Source organism: Pelodiscus sinensis, chromosome 10 (assembly GCF_049634645.1).
Source record: "Pelodiscus sinensis isolate JC-2024 chromosome 10, ASM4963464v1, whole genome shotgun sequence".
Taxonomy (NCBI): Eukaryota; Metazoa; Chordata; order Testudines; family Trionychidae; genus Pelodiscus; species Pelodiscus sinensis.
In genome coordinates this window covers 350,831-367,990 of record NC_134720.1, presented here as the reverse complement: position 1 = coordinate 367,990, position 17,160 = coordinate 350,831, and the positions used below count along the sequence as shown (strand labels likewise).

The 17,160-nt window shown below is 47.0% G+C and overlaps 2 protein-coding genes across 11 annotated transcripts in view; one reads left to right on the top strand and one right to left on the bottom strand.

The window, feature by feature from the left end:
- Positions 1 to 6,591, bottom strand: part of ATG4B (autophagy related 4B cysteine peptidase) — a 41,940-nt gene extending 35,349 nt beyond the window's left edge. Inside the window, exon 1 of one of the 5 annotated variants that reach the window (XM_014569584.3) lies at positions 6,576 to 6,591. Coding sequence is in view for 1 of the 5 variants with exons in the window: in XM_075937175.1 (XP_075793290.1) it covers positions 3,161 to 3,170 (10 nt within the window). In the remaining 4 variants the exon portion in view is untranslated. Of the gene's footprint in view, positions 1 to 3,160; positions 3,394 to 6,575 lie in introns of those variants that run through there. The other 4 variants (XM_075937173.1, XM_075937175.1, XM_075937172.1 and 1 more) reach the window with 4 other exon arrangements.
- The window catches only part of THAP4 (THAP domain containing 4), a 75,532-nt gene continuing 62,173 nt past the window's right edge, over positions 3,802 to 17,160 (top strand). For 5 of the 6 annotated variants that reach the window (XR_012906156.1, XM_075937167.1, XM_075937168.1 and 2 more), the window contains exons 1-2: positions 3,827 to 3,954; positions 7,714 to 8,858. Coding sequence is in view for 5 of the 6 variants with exons in the window: in XM_075937167.1 (XP_075793282.1) it covers positions 3,878 to 3,954; positions 7,714 to 8,858 (1,222 nt within the window). In the remaining variant the exon portion in view is untranslated. Of the gene's footprint in view, positions 3,955 to 7,713; positions 8,859 to 17,160 lie in introns of all 6 variants that reach the window. The other variant, XM_075937165.1, reaches the window with a different exon arrangement.

Sequence of the window (17,160 nt, the reverse complement as noted above, 5' to 3'; positions counted from 1 at the left end):
GCTCTCTGCAGACAGGGGCTGCCGCTACCTCTAACAGAGGGTATGTCTACACTTGCACTCTCTTCCGACAGAGGGATGCAAATGAAGGCATTCGAAATTGCACTGTATGAGGAATAACGGTTATTTCAAGAGAAGGGTTTTCTCTTGAAATAACCACGTCTTAACAGCGTCTGTTATTTCAAAATAGGGCCATAATACGAATATGCAAATGAAGCGTGGGATATTTAAATCCCAGCTTCATTTGCAATTTCGAATGTCTTCATTTGCATCCCTCTATCGAAAGAGGGTGCAAGCGTAGACATACCCAGAGGAAGCAGTGTGGGGCAGCAGGGGTGAGCCAGTTTTTAAACCAGCTCCCTGAACAGTCCAGCTCCCGCAGTACGGCAGACCTGTATCCCTCTGATACAGAGGCAGCAGCACGAGGTGGCAGGCTGCTCCCCTTCATTTAAAACTTGGACTGATAGGCTGGCACTGAGCCAGCCTGATGATCTGAGTTTTAAATGCAGAGCACACGGAGGGGGGAGAGGGTGTGCTGATTAGGTTAACGGATATGTTAATCGATAAGCAATCACTTATCGGTTAACCAGTTAATGACTACTCAGTGGCCAGACTGGGTCAGACCAAAGGTCCATCTAGCCCAGTAGTCATCTGACAGTGGCCAATGCCAGATGCCCCAGAGGGAGTGAACAGAACAAGGAATCACCAAGTGATCTCCCTCCGGTCACCCATTCCCAGCTTCTGACAAAGGCTAGGGACACCATTCCTACCCATCCTAGCTAATAGCCATTGATGGACCTAACCTCCCTGAATTTATCTAGAAAAAATTTAAAGAACAAATAGTCTTGCAGCACCTTAGAGACCAACAAAAATGTAGATGGTATCACAATCTTTCGTGGGCACAACCCGCTTCTTCAGTTGAATGGAGTTTTATCTAGTTCTTTTTTAAACCCTCTTAAAGTCCTGGTCTTCACATCATCATCTGGCAAGGAGTTCCACAGGCTGAAACTTCCTTTTGTTTGTTTTAAACCTGCTACCTATTAATTTTATTTGGTGACCCCCTTAGTTCTTATGGTATGGGAACAAGTAAATAACTTTTCCTTGTTCACTTTTTCCACACCAGTCATGATTTTATAGACCTCTATCATAACTACCCTTAGTCTCCTCTTTTCTAAACTGAAAAGTCCCAGTCATATTAATCTCTCTTCATATGGGACTCGCTCCGAACCCCTCATCATTTGTGTTGCCCTTTTCTGAATCTTTTCTAGTGCCAATATACCTTTTTTGAGATGAGGCAACCACATCTATACGTAGTATTCAAGATAAGGGCGTACCATGGATTTATACAGAGGCAATAAGGATATCAATGATAATGCAGAGGCAGTGGTGAGAACATGCGGAGAGTTGGGAAGTTGGTTTAGAGCAAGTAGAGGTGCGAGATAAGGAGATCTGATATCAGCGACTATCTTCATCACACACCTAGAGAGAGCGATGGACAAGATCAAGGAGGAGGTAGAAGGGATATCGGTGCATGGGATGAGAATTAACAACGTGAGGTTTGCGGATGATATAGTTATCATCGTGGAAGATGAAGAGAAGCTAGAAAGAACGGTGCAGGTGCTAAATGAGGAAGGGAAGCAGCATGGACTGATTATGAATATCGATAAAAAGAAGACAATGGTATTTGGAGATAAGGAAATGGGAAAGAAGATCAATGTAGATGGGATTGAACTACAGAACACAGAGAAGTTCACGTATTTGGGGAGCAACATGACGTATGATCTAGACTGTAAGAAGGAAATAGCGACTAGAATAGTGAAAGCAACAGCAAGTTTGAAAACGATGGATAAGATCTGGAAAAATAAAGCAATTAGCTTAGGAACGAAGCTGAGTGTCTTGAAAATGTGTGTATTTATTAGCATGTTGTACGGATGTGAGACATGGGTGATAATGAAAGATTTGAAGAGAAGGATATTGGCTTTCGAGAGGAGTTGTTATAAAAGGATCCTGAGAATAGGATGGATGCAGGTCACCAATGAGGAATTCTATAGGAATTCTATACAGCCGAAAGAGAACCTACTGCAAAAGGTTAAACAACAGAAGTTACCGCTATTTGGACATATCTGCAGAACGAACAATGGAAAGTGAAGACCCTGGTATTCGGCATAATGGATAGTCCGAATAAGAGGCAGACCCCACAGAGAATGGGTAGATGATCTAATAGATTGGTGCGGAGCTAGTCTACAGAAATGAAGCCACTCTGCACTGGACAGGGAAAGATGGAAGGAAACAGTGAGGGAGGCTTCGGAAACCAACGGGCGTTGAGCCCATGGTTGTTGATGATGTCTGTTTTATTCTCTATCCCGTTTTAAAATTATTCCTAACATTCTATTTGCTTTTTCGACTGCTGCTGCACTATCCCTAGTAGGCAGGGGCACTTGACTGCTCTTGCAGGTTCCCCCGTCAGAAAGACTTTTTTTGCCCTGCGGGGGAAGTAAAGAAACCAGCGGGGACACGAATGCTGCACACAAGCAGCAGTGCACAACTGCCCCAGGGGAAAGATGTGAAAAAGCATCACCATGGGGCCAACTAGCCCTCAAGGCCAGTGTACCACAGTTTGGGACCCCACCTACACATCCCCTACTACTCCCCTGCCTTGGGGATCCCCCCACCAAATACTGCCCCCCTTCCTTGGGGTTCCCCTGCCTGGGGACCCCCAGTCCCCTCCACCCCCCGCCTCGGGGACCCCCCAGTTCCCCATACCCTTCCACCTTGGGGACCCCCCAGTTTCCCCCATACCGCCTGCATTGGGGACCCCCTAGTCCTCCCCGCCCCCCACCTTGGGGACCCCCCAATGCCCCCATACCCTTCCGCCTTGGGGACCCCCCAATGCCCCCATACCCCCGCCATGGGGACCCCCCAATGCCCCCATACCCCCGCCATGGGGACCCCCTAGACCCCCCCGCCATGGGGACCCCCCAGTGCCCCCATACCCCCGCTTTGGGGACCCCCCAGTGCCCCCATACCCCCGCCTTGGGGACCCCCCAGTGCCCCCATACCCCCGCCTTGGGGACCCCCAGCCCCACTCCACAGTCCCCCCACCCAGGGAGACTGACACCCCCGCCCCACTGCCTGTGGGGGACCCCGCCGGCCCGCCCCTCACCTGCGTCCATCCCGCGACTCCCGCCGCCCGAGCGCCCCGGGCCAGGCAGGCTGCGGCTACTGCCCCGTCCACAGCCCCACACAGGCCGCAGCCTACCCTGCTGCTGACGGCAAGCCCAGCGCGCCCAATCAGAGCGCGGCCCGCAGAGCGTCCCGGTCGGGATAGGTGGAGAGGAGAGCTCGCGGAGTTCAGATGCGCCGCTTCCTCATCCAATGGGGGCCGCCATTTTCCCGTACGGCCCGACAGGCTCTGGGGAGGCGCAATCACGTGACATCAGCCTGACGCCAGGACCGCTCTCTCGCTGCGTTGCCGTACGAGCGATCCCACGCGGCCAATCAGAGGCAGGGCCTAGCCGTGGGCGCCGCCATCGTGTTGTACGGACCAGGAAGGCCCCGCCCCGTTTCCGACATGGCCGTACCGGTTGAGCAGCGCCATTTGAACCCCTCAAGTATCCGAGCCCCGCCCCCGCCTCGCAGGAACCCCCACGAGGGGTGCTAGGAGCTGCCCCTTCGCGGGGGACGGGGCCGTGTGGCGGCGCCTCGACCAAAATGGCGGCGGCCACATGGAGGTCGCCATCTTCGCTGCCGGCGCCGCCGCACGGAAACCCCTTCCCCGGGGAGGGGGGCAGCTGAGGTGACTTGGCTCCGCCATCTTGTTGTACGGCTGGCCCGGGCCGTGCGGGAGGGGCAAGGCGGGGGCAGGGCCAGCCGGCCGGAGATGGTGATCTGCTGCGCGGCGGCGAACTGCTCCAACCGGCAGGGGAAGGGGCACCGCGGGGCCGTCTCCTTCCACAGGTAACGGGGCCCCGCCCCCGCCGACTGACAGCCCCGCACGGACCGACCGACACGCGCCCGCCCCCCGCCCGGCTCCCCCCGCCACGCGGCCAGGGAGCCCCGGGCCAGGCCCGCCCCGCCCGACAGACCCCCCGACAGACACCCCCCCGACAGGCACCCTCACACTCACCCCCCCAACAGGCACACCTCCCCCGACAGGCACCCTCACACTCACCCCCCCAACAGGCACACCTCCCCCGACAGGCACCGTCACACTCACCCCCCCCCGACAGGCACCCTCACACTCACCCCCCCCCCCGACAGGCACCCTCACACTCACCCCCCCGACAGGCACCCACACACTCACCCCCCCCGACAGGCACACCCCCCCGACAGGCACCCTCACACTCACCCCCCCAACAGGCACACCTCCCCCGACAGGCACCGTCACACTCACCCCCCCCCCGACAGGCACCCTCACACTCACCCCCCCCCCCGACAGGCACCCTCACACTCACCCCCCCGACAGGCACCCACACACTCACCCCCCCCGACAGGCACACCCCCCCGACAGGCACCCTCACACTCACCCCCCCAACAGGCACACCTCCCCCGACAGGCACCCCCCCGACAGGCACCGTCACACTCACCCCCCCGACAGGCACCCTCACACTCACCCCCCCAACAGGCACACCTCCCCAGACAGGCACCCCCCCGACAGGCACCCTCACACTCACCCCCCCCAACAGGCACCGTCACACTCACCCCCCCGACAGGCACCCTCACACTCACCCCCCCCGATAGGCACACCCCCCCCCGACAGGCACCCTCACACTCACCCCCCCGACAGGCACACCCCCCCGACAGGCACCCTCACACTCACGCCCCTGACAGGCACACCCCCCCCCCCGACAGGCACCCTCACACTCACCCCCCATAGAACACACACTCACCCCCCCCAACAGGCACCCTCACACTCACCCCCCCAACAGACAGACACACTCACCCCCCGACAGGCACCCTCACAGACACACACACATCCCGACAGACACCCCCCCAGACAGACACACAGTCACCCCTTTCACCTCCACAGGACACATGCCCTGTGTCTCTGGCCCCAGGCAGCTAGACATGCATTGAGCCCCTGCCCTAGCCCACCAACAGAAATACACAGCCTGCATCTCTCCTTCAGCCTCCTAAAAAGGAGTCACAACTCTCCCCATCCCCACACACACCTCATCTTCCCCTGCTCACTTCCCTCTGCCTTCCACTTTGCAGGTTTCCCACCCAGCAATGGAACCCTTAGTCAAGCTACAGAAACTTCCTCTCCTGTCCAGTACACACATTTTATCCTCCCCCTTCTCACCTGTCCCAGTACCTGTGTTTTCTACACTCCTCCCCAACAAATCTCCAACTAAACAGCCTATAGGTGTTTAATCTTGCTTAGGGCCATGATCAGGCCCTGTTCCTTGATTCCTAGACACGTTTCTCCCCTACATCTCCCACCAGCCAGTAGAACTGCTTAGCCCTGCTATACACATAAAGTTGTTGATCTGGAGGACAGAACATGCCTCTGTCTGTCCATCACATCACATATTCCTTCCCCACTTCTCCCCCAGGCAATCTACTTCTCTCCCTCCCACACACGTTCCCTGTTATCCCCACCCTGCAGATTTTTCTATAGCAGTCATCTCAGCTATTATATTCTTAGGCTGTTGAGTGAGTGATGCATGCTTCCTTTACCCACTTATGTTCTCCTTTGACCTTGTCTACATTAGAAAGTATGGTGTTTGAGCAAGCATTTCATCATTTGCAATCCTTCAGTTAGCTGAGCATTACTATGGACAAGTTGGGTTTGATATGATAAAATTTACCATGAAGTCTAGCTGATAGCATGAACATGACTTGTCTGCATTGACCACAAAGCCCTGGTCAGTCTGTGTTGGCTAACTGTGTTGTTAAAAATCATGATTAAACACAATAGCATTTCCTAATCTAGACAAGACCTAAAATGCATTCCCCTTCTGCTGTCCAGTTTGTTTTCTCCCCTGCAGATCTCCCCTACACATATATTCAGTCTACATTATAAAAACTATTAGCAAACCCTCCTAGTTAAGATGCAGCCTGTACTGTGATGAATGCTTTTATTGGTTTAGCTTACTTTGTTCAGGGAAGTGATATACGTTATACCGACGAGCACTTGTTTGCCGATATAATTATATCTACATCAGGACTTTTGTTAGTATAAAAATGTCATACAACTCTCCCCCTTCCCTTTCTCACATTGCTATTCTAGCAAAAGTTTCTAGTGTACACCTGCCCATAGTAGCTCTCTTTATGCTATTAATGAGGAACACACACTTGGCTTTACCTCCATGCTCTTCTCTGAGTAATTAATCTGCAGCTATAGCCCAAGGCTGGCATCAAGAGCCATACACATACACATTTCCCCTACTGCATATCTCAGTTAGTATGGGTAATAATTTTGTGGTCAGGTACCCTTTCTCTGGTGATGTGAAATGCACACATTCTTGCATTTCTTTTATGTCTCTGCTGAACATTAAGACAGCTTGGCTCAGAAATAACAGCAGAAAAAGAGGTTTCACGAGTTACATACAAACAGCTTCCTTTCTGGGACATACTCTGTTACTGCAGGTGATGTCCAGGAGAAACTCCATTAAAGAAATGCTCTGTAAAACAAGAACAACAAAACCCAGGATAAAAATATTGCTTTCACCTTGTATTTAGAAACTGAAGACAAACTATGCTGATTTGGTTCTGTATATCTCTTGCTTACAATCTGTAAATACAGTAAGCTGTCCTTTTTTATTCTGCAGAGCTATTAATTATCTTTATATCCATCGGCTTTGTTGTATGAATTTTGTGATTTCTTTTGCCATCTTTTGATGTTCAGAAAGGTCTTCTGATTACTTTTGGTTTGGAGGGTTGCTGAATAACCCTACTGGATTTGGGTAACATTATGTGTTCCTCAGACACTCGGGTCATGTGGTCCAAAGTCACAAACATGCAAATAGAACTGTGCAGGCAGACTCCTCTACCTACATGCAGGCATGGTCTCTGTGTATGTTCACGGAGTCCATCTGCCTAGATCCCAAAGTAACCATAGCAATGGTAATGCTAAGCAAAAATTCAAAATTGAGGACTTTTGCGAGCCCATTTGAAATCGTGTCTTTGAAAAATCTACTAAATTCCTCTATGGAGATGAAATCCCTGGCTATGTTTTTGTCTTTGTCTTTTGAAGTGCCATTACAATCTAAAACAAGCATTTGTGTCAATTATAAAATGCAGTGTGTGTAAATGCTGTGATCTCTTGGCATTGAATGCAGGATGTTTTATATCTTCTTTAATATCCCTTCATTACTCGGTATAAACACAAGTCAGTCCCTGAAGACAGATTAGATTCTTGTTCAGGGCAGAGGGTTTCAGTATTCACATCTTGTCTTTCCTATCGTACAAATAGAGTCATGGTGTCTGACTGGTATAAATACGTAGTGGAGTGGTCAGTTGCTTGCTAATTGATTTTAATAGACGGGAGTACACAGGTTACGTCCTCTCTGGGGAATTTAATTGCCAGCCCAGGAAATGAATATTTAACATTCCACCGAAACTTTCAATAATCAGTCGTCAACCAGATATAACCAGTACCCTACTGCTTTCTAGGTAATTTGGGTTTTTAAAACATATGGCCCACTAACACTGAGCCTCTTTGATTTTAGAAATATCCATTTATTTTACACTTTTTATGTTACTTATTTTCAGATTCCCTCTAAAGGACTCAAAGCGTCTGATCCAGTGGCTAAAAGCAGTTCAGAGGGACAACTGGACTCCAACCAAGTACTCCTTTCTTTGCAGCGAGCATTTCACCAAAGAGAGTTTCTCCAAACGGCTGGAAGATCAGCATCGGCTACTCAAGCCAACAGCTGTGCCAACCATCTTCCCGTTCACAGAGAAGAAAGACGAGAACCAGGATTATGTCAAAAGTAGAACTGAAATAGCAAGCCAAATACTTGTGAGGGATGGAGATCAACCAAGGGAAGGAGGCTGTGAGGTAGTTGAGAGAACCTCATATTCTGACCAAGACTTTATGGTAATGCAAGGGTCTAATGAGATGGAGCAAGTGACTTTTCAAACTGAAACTGGGTCAGTGACAGAGCAAGGAGAAAAAGTCTGTGGGCAGGTGGAAGAACCTCTGAGAAGGATGTTTGCTGATAATTTAGTCACAAAGACAGGACTCCAGAAAAAGCCAGAACGACCATCTGTGGACAACTGTTGTGAAAGCACTGTCCATGCTGAGAGTTGGATAACAGATAGAAGTGGTGTATCAATTGATGACTTCACACCTCCAGTCTCTGGGGCTTGCAAATTTATTGGTTCCCTCCATTCTTACAGCTTTTCCTCTAAGCACACCCGAGAGAAGCCATCTTTCCCAAAAGAACAACTTGAGAAGAAAAGGCCAAAGAGAGATGTGGAACCAAGCTGCAGTAGCAATAAGAGCTTAGTAGAAAGTTCCCCTAATTCATCACTTACTGCAACCCCTCAGAAACCTTCCCAAAATTTGTCAGCATCCCCTGCAGACCTTACTCCTCAGCCAGCAACAGAGGCTGTGGTAGGTCAGAAGGGAGACACAGATGCCAACCCCATGTCAATCAATGAGGTCATCATCTCAGCCTCAGGAACTTGCAAGCTCATTGACTCCCTCCATTCATACTGTTTCTCCTCTAGGCAAAGCAAAAGTGAAGTGTGCTGCCTACGGGAGCAGGTGGAAAAAAAGAATGGAGAGCTGAAGCTGTTGAGGCAGAAAATCAACCGCTCTGACAGCCAAGTCAAGAAGCTGAAGGAGAAGCTGGATGAACTAGAAAAGATCAATTTCCCATACTTGAATAGCCTGCTGTCCCAAGACTGTGGTCAGTACCCTACATGCCTTTCTAATGGGGCAGAATTAATTCTTTAACTAGATAGTCTCTTACAAAAGAGGTGTACTTTCAGCTAAAGTAAGACATTATGGTCATCTCTTACCTCCAGTAAAGTGTTCTGGCTTGCTTCTAAATAGAAAATACTCCAATTAGCCTCTTTCCCTTTCCTAACTAGTCCAGTTTCTACTTGAAATTGACCTTAAGGGCCATAAGGAAAAACTTGTGATGTTTAAGGAGCTAGAAGTATTCTACGGCCTAATTTTAAAGCCCAACTAGACCACAGCAAATCTGAGTCCACTCATTGAGTTGTTTCAGAATGATGTGAATTTGTCACAAGTACCAGCTACTTCCAATTGGCTCTGGTTAGGGTTGTAAGCATCTGCCTCTGTGCTGTGTCCACCCAGCCCATGTTTCTGATCCCTGTTACGCTGGACTTGGGGCACGGAAAGGATCCCTCAGCTCAATCCCACACTCTGCTTACCCTGCAGAAGGCTCCAGGAGTGACACTGCTGGGTGACGCATCATTGTGGGACTCCTTCCTGCAGCATTGGGGCGGCAGTAGCTGGGTTCATCGGTCAACTTGCACAGTTAGACACAGCCCCCTACCCCGCGATGCTGCCTCTGGCACACAGCTCCACAGGAGCCGCTTCCTCTCCCTCCCCCTGCGTGTAAACGTGTAGCTGCTGAAACTTTCAGTGGTTACACCTGTATCGAAATAAACCCATTTTAACATCCCTAATGCAAACCTGACACTTGTAGTTGAATCCTGTTGGTTTGGGTCAGGTTGCAAGCTTCTGTCAGGAACCAGTTAACATAAGAACGGCCAGACGGGGTCAGACCAAAGGTCCATCCAGCCCAGCGTCCTGTCTGCCAACAGCAGCCAGTGCCAGATGCCCTGGAGGGAGTGACCAGAACAGGGAATCATCACGTGATCCATCCCCTGTCGCCCATCCCCAGCTTCTGACAATCAGAGGCCAGGGACCCCATTCCTACCCTTCCTATTCCTACTGCAGCAGCGGCTGGTCCTTTAGAACTGCTGGGCGGCGCGCTTCAGAGCCCTGCACTGTGCGCTCTGGCATCTTCTGAGGGCTGGTGGGGATAGAGGGTACTGGGCTATCCGGGCAGTGCTGAGGGCTGGCTGTCCCAGCCCCACCCCTTCCGTCCAAGGCCTCGCCCCTTCTGGGAGCACAGAACCAGCTACCCCTGCCAGTGCCCAGAGGCCTGATGTTAGAGACAGGATACTGGTGTAAATGGACCATTGTTCCATGAAAAGGTCCCAATTTTAATAGGTTTTTCCCATGGAAAAAATACCATATTTAAATGTAGGTGGGAAAAAATTCACTAAAGAGATGTTACGGGGTGGATGTTTTGTGTGTGGTCCCTGTAAGATTACATAGCTGAAGTGAAGCAGTTCAGAATTTGTAACTTCACTGAGGGTTTCAAACAGCACTATAAACCAAAACATCATAGCTCAAATAGTGAGCAGCACATGTCACTAAACCCTGCAACAGCTTTTTGATTGATATCTATGGTACATATTTTTATATTCTCTTTGTGTCAGTATAGAAGAATTGCCTTAAACTGCTATAATCTACAAACAGGTTTTTTGGGGTTACATACAATGTCTTTCTTAAAGTATTTTAATAAGTTCACATTTGTTGAAACTCCTTCAAATGAGCTTCTTATAAAACTGGTCCTTTGAAAGATGCTTTACTCTAATTTAGTAAGCATCCTGAATGATTTTCTGAGATACCCAGGCTATATATTGTAAGACAAAAATCAGACCTTTTTAATAGGTGTTCTGAAAATTTCCAGATCTAAAATTTTTGTTCAAGACAAAGCAGTATTGTACACAATCAAGCAAATTCTATGTGATTTTAAATTATTTAATGCAAATGGTAAAGTTCACATTGATAAAGTTTTAACTGCTGTTCATAAATCTTACAGTTATTTTAATCTTAGCATTCTGCTGGCATGTACCACTTACTTACGCTTCTGTCGTCTTCTTTATATAGTTTTCAAAAACCACTAATAAAACTGCAGCCAACTGTCAAGTTGGGCAGTTTATATTTGGTGCGAATGGTAAGGATACGTTGATACACAAAGCCAAGTTGAGAGTTCTGAAAATTACGTACTGAAGACTCCATCGTTTATCAGTTAAATACTACTGGTACTGTGAGAGAGAAGGTGAATGACTTTAATATCTTTTATTATACAATTTCTGGGGGAGGAAGAGAAAAGCTTTTGAGCTACTTAGAATTCTTCAAGTCTGTGAAGCGCCCAAGACCTCTGCAGATTTCAAGAAGGGCTCTATGTAGATCAGAAAAGCATGTCTCTTCCACCCCCCCAGAAATTGTACAAGAAAAGATATTAACTCATCCACCATGTATCTATGTGTCCTGGGACCAACCCAGCTACAATAACACTGCAAACAATATTATTGTTTATTGGTACATGTGGTTAGTTGACAGAACACTGACTGGGGTCTTGTTGAGTACATGCTAGACCTGTTGTGTTTTGTTTATTAAAGATAGGTTAAATACAGTGATGTGGTATTTAGGGATATGAAAGAGTGACCATGTACATGGTTAACATTCACGATTACATGCAGGCTTCCAGTATGCATGGAGAGCTGGTTTAAAAGGCGGCTCTTGGAGCAGTTATACAGTTACTTAATTACACATATTTAACATTCCTAGTAGTATTATATGGATATGGATGACAGCTTGGGAAACAAGCAGTTAAAACTGAGTCTTTGCTTGGTCTGAACTCTGAGTTGGGAAAGGCATGTCTCCCTTACTGCTTTCGTTTTATCAGTTTGCTTCTCAGCCAGAGGGTGGTGTATTTCCTGTAAAATGTACAGCCGAACTTGCAGCTTTCTTTTCTAAACATATGGCCTACGAGGGTGTACGTAAGGTGACTAGGCAGACTGGCTTTGCAGGTTGATCATGTTAATTATTTGATGCTCTGGTTCCAGTACAGTCAGCCAGCTGGCTGACTGCCTCAGTTCCCTGCTTCCTGGCACTCTGCCGCCCCACTAAAAATGCTGGCGCCAAGATGAGTCTTAAGCTCATCTGCAGCTGGCCCCAGTGTAGAGTCTCCCTATTGAATTGTTACATATTCTGGCGTGTGTTGGAGTCTGGGATCCTCACAGCCCAGAGGGTGCCAATGTGAAGAGTCTGGGATCTGAAGGGGTCAAGGTTTTACTGCATGTCAGAGCAGGTAGTAAATCATTTGATGGGTGTCAGGCAGGGGTAAAAGAAACTTAAATTTCTCACAGGTCCCCTCGCAGCCTGGGTCCCTGCCAGCTCTGTCAATAGCTCCCTGCTGGCTTTTGCCTCTACTCAGCCCACTCTGGCCGGAGCTGCGCACCAGGATGCACCCGCTTCCTTTCAGCTCTGGTGCCAGAGTCCTAGAAAAAGGCAGCTGGGACCAAAATTCATCTTCTGCGGGAGAGTGAAGCTATTAGGGGGAGAAAGTAAGGCTCCAAAGCATGGGGGAAATGCCCCTGCAGAGCCAATAGAGGGTCAGGGGAGGGGGAGAATGTATGAACAGCCTGCTCATATTAGAGACATTTACTGCCAAATCCTCTTGTCCCAAAGGCTCCTCACAGCTACCAGGTCCTGCCATACCTCGTCCCCTTTGACTGTCTCTAGGGGAGTCCAGGTTTTCTGTTTGTGTGTGTCATACACAGCAGTTGTACAATTAGCATCAGTTTGATACCTTTTCCTAAGAGCCTGTTTTAATTAAACTACAACTCCCAGCAGACACCAGGATAACATTCTCACCTCAGCATGAGATCATTTCCATATTACCATCTTATCAGCTAAGTGCAAAACATTTCCTGGTGCCCAAGGAAAGATTAGAGAGCTAAGGTGAGCAGTATAAAAATAACCCTGGGGAACATGGCCAGCCATGCAGCAATCACAGGTATGGTTAAATGCAGCTAAAATATTGTATTTATTAGCCAAAGAGGTAAAATTCTAATGTTCAAACTCAAGCTTTTGCTTCATGCACTCCTTTTGAATCGAGTGTCTGCTTTTGTGAAGGCTCTGCTATTAAAAACAAAAACCAAAAGGGTGAAGAATTGATTCACATCTGAAACTAAACTGAATTATTTGAAAAGTCAGTATAGACTTCCCACAAATTAGATTTGGTTTAGAAGTCTAAGCCTAATATGCATGCGGTAGTGTTCATAATTCTTGCACTTGAATCAAAACAGTTTTGGGAGACTTGGATGGCTTTTGAGATTGGCAAAAGGATATAAATGTAGGGCTTTCATGTTTGTGCAGTAGTTGAATCTGACACCTTGTCAGTGGCCTGGGAAGTGTGCTGGTGTTCCCAATCCAGATTGGGTAACATTACAAAAGCAGTAAGCAAAATCCAGTCCTTTGATGGTGTCAGAGGTAAGGATTGAAGGATCCTGGAAGCTGAATACTCTCAAGTGGTTGCTCCAGGTCAGGGCTGGGGACTACAGAATAGTTGAGTAACTAGTAAGAATTCATGAGGTTACTCGGCTATTCAATTAACCGATATTTAACATCCCTTCTCCAGGCCAGTGCTAAGATCAGCTGAAATTAAGTTTGTATCTCTAACCTGATGGTGTCAGGAGGTAGCAAAACTGGATATTGCTTTTCATGAGCCTGTTTCTTTAGTGTAGGAGTGTGTGTTAGCAGTTGGGTGGTAGGGATATCAAGCAACTATATCCAGTCTGAAACCTCCCCTTCGTTTCGTTGTCCAGTATCTCCTCCAGCTCAGCCAGAAGCTGAGAGCTCAATGCAGGAATTCCTGGGTGAAATACAATAGCCTGTATAATGCGGCAGACGGACTCCCTAATCGTAATGCACTCGTCTTGCCTTTACACGTATGCAGCTAGGAAGAGATTTGAAAATCACACACGCTGTGTGTTGGTGTTGAGACAGCCTAGTACCTGAGAGGGACAGTTTAGTAAATATTGATGAACATAAGAACGGCCGTACTGGGTCAGACCAAAGGTCCATCTAGCCCAGTATCCCGTCTGCCGACAGTGGCCAGCACCAGGTACCCCAGAGAGGGTTGACCGAAGACAATGATCAAGCGATTTGTCTCCTGCCATCCCTCTCCAGCCTCTGACAAACAGAGGCAAAGGACACCATTTTATCCCCTGGCTAATAGCCTTTTATGGACCTAACCTCCATGAATTTATCCAGCTTCTCTTTAAACTCTATTATAGTCCTAGCCTTCACAGCCTCCTCTGGCAAGGAGTTCCACAGGTTGACAACACGCTGTGTGAAGAAGAACTTCCTTTTATTAGTTTTAAACCTGCTACCCATTAATTTCATTTGGTGTCCTCTAGTTCTTCTATTATGGGAACTAATAAATAACTTTTCTTTATCAGCCCTCTCCACACCACTCATGATTTTATAGACCTCTATCATATCCCCCCCTCAGTCTCCTCTTTTCTAAACTGAAAAGTCCCAGTCTCTTTAGCCTCTCCTCATATGGGACCCGTTCCAAACCCCTGATCATTTTAGTTGCCTTTTTCTGAACCCTTTCCAAGGCCAAAATATCTTTTTTGAGGTGAGGAGACCACATCTGTACACAGTATTCAAGATGTGGGCGTACCATAGTTTTATACAGGGGCAGTAAGATGTTCTGGGTCTTATTTTCTATCCCTTTCCTAATAATTCCTAGCATCCTATTTGCCTTTTTGACCGCCGCTGCACACTGTGTGGAAGTTTTCAGAGAACTGTCCACGATAACTCCAAGATCTCTTTCCTGATTTGTCGTAGCCAAATTAGCCCCCATCATACTGTACGTATAGTTGGGGTTATTTTTCCCGATGTGCATTACTTTACACTTATCCACATTTATCCACATTAAATTTCATTTGCCATTTTGTTGCCCAATCACTCAGTTTGGTGAGATCTTCTTGGAGTCCCTCACAGTCTGCTTCTGTCTTGACTATCCTAAACAGTTTTGTATCATCTGCAAACTTTACTACCTCACTGCTTACCCCTTTCTCCAGATCATTTATGAATAAGTTGAAAAGGATTGGTCCCAGGACTGACCCTTGGGGAACACCACTAGTTACCCCTCTCCAATCTGAAAATGTACCATTTATTCCTACCCTTTGTTTCCTGTCTTTTAACCAGTTCTCAATCCAAGAAAGGACCTTCCCTCTTATCCCATGGCCATGTAATTTACACAAGAGCCTTTGGTGAGGAACCTTGTCAAAGGCTTTCTGAAAATCCAAGTATACTATATCTACTGGATCCCTCTTGTCCGCATGTTTGTTAATCCCTTCAAAGAACTCTAATAGATTAGTAAGACAGGATTTCCCTTTACAGAAACCATGTTGACTTTTGTCCAACAAATTATGTTCTTCTACATGCTTCACAATTTTATTCTTTACTATTGTTTCGACTAATTTTCCCAGTAGTGAAGTTAGACTTACCGGTCTGTAATTGCCAGGAGCCTATAGAGCCCTTTTAAAATATTGGTGTCACGTTGTCTACCTTCCAGTCATTAGGTACGGAAGCCGATTTAAAGGATAGGTTACAAACCACAGATAATAGCTCAGCAATTTCCCATTTAAGTTCTTTTAGAACCTTTGGATGAATGCCATCCGGTCCCGGAGATTTGTTAACATTAAGTTTTTCTATTTGTTCCAAACCTCCTCTAATGACACTTCAATCCGGGACAGTTCCTCAGATTCATCACCCACAAAGGACGGTGCAGATTCAGGAATCTCCCCAACATCCTCAGCCGTGAAGACTGAAGCAAAGAAATCATTTAGTTTCTCCGCAATGGCTTTATCATCCTTGACTGCTCCTTATAGCTCGATTATCTAGGGGACCCACAGGCTTTTTAGCAGGCTTCCTGCTTCTAATATACTTAAAAAACATTTTGTTATTTCTTTGAGTTTTTGGCTAGCTGTTCCTCAAAATCTTTTTTTGCTTTTCTTATTACATGTTTACACTTGATTTGACAGTGTTTATGTTCCTTTCTATTTATCTCACTAGGATTGGACTTCCATTTCTTAAAAGATACCTTTTTGTCCCTCACTGCTTCTTTTACATGGTGGTTAAGCCACAGTGACTCTTTTTTTAGGTCTCGTGCTATGTTTTTTAATTTGGGGTATACATTTAAGTTGGGCCTCTCTTATGGTGTCTTTAAAAAGTTTCCATGCAGCTTTCAGGGATTTGGCTCTAGTCACTGTGCCTTTTAATTTCTGTTTAACTAACCTCCTCATTTTTGTGTAATTCCCCTTTTTGAAATTAAATGCCAGGGTGCTGGACTGCTGAGGTGTTCTTCCCACCACAGGAATGTTGAATGTTATTATATTATGGTCACTATTCCCAAGCAGTCCTGTAACGGTTATATCCTGGACCTGATCCTGCACTCCACTCAGGACTAAATCGAGAATTGCCTCTCCCCTTGTGGGTTCCTGCACTAGCTGCTCCAAGAAGCAGTCATTTAAGCCATTGAGAAATTTTATCTCCGCTTCTCTTCCTGAGGTGACATGTATCCAGTCAATATGGGGGTAATTAAAATCCCCCATTATTATAGAGTTCTCTATTTTGGTAGCCTCTCTAATCTCCCTCAGCATTTCAATGTCAGTATCGCTGTCCTGGTCAGGTGGTCGGTAATATATCCCTACTGCTAATTTCTTATTATTGGAGCATGGAATTTCTATCCATAGCGATTCTATGGAATAATGTTGATTCATTTAATATTTTTATTTCATTTGATTCTACATTATCTTTCACATACAGTGCCACTCCACCACCCACCCGGCCTGCTCTATCCTTTCCAATATATTTTATATCCCGGTATGATTGTGTCCCACAGATTTTCCTCATTCCACCAGGTTTCAGTGATGCCTATTATATCTATCTCCTCATTTAATAAGAGGTACTCTAGTTCACCCATTTTATTAGTCAGACTCCTAGCATTTGTGTACAAGCACTTTAAAAATTTGCCACTGGTTATTTGTCTGCCCTTCCCTGATGCATTGGATTCCTTTGTATGCGGTTGTTTGTCAGCTCTGGCCAATGGTTTGCCCTCTCCCCTCCTCTCTTTCTGACTACAGCTTAGAGAATCTCTATCAATGGATTCTCCTCTAAGAGAAGTCTCTCTCCGATTTACGTGCATCTCCGCACCAATCGGCTTTCCCCCATCTCTTAGTTTAAAAACTGCTCTACGGCCTTATTAATGTTTAGTGCCAGCAGTCTGGTTCCACCCTGGTTTAGGTGGAGCCCATCCTTCCTGTATAGGCTCCCCCTCTCCCAAAAGTGTCCCCAGTTCCTAA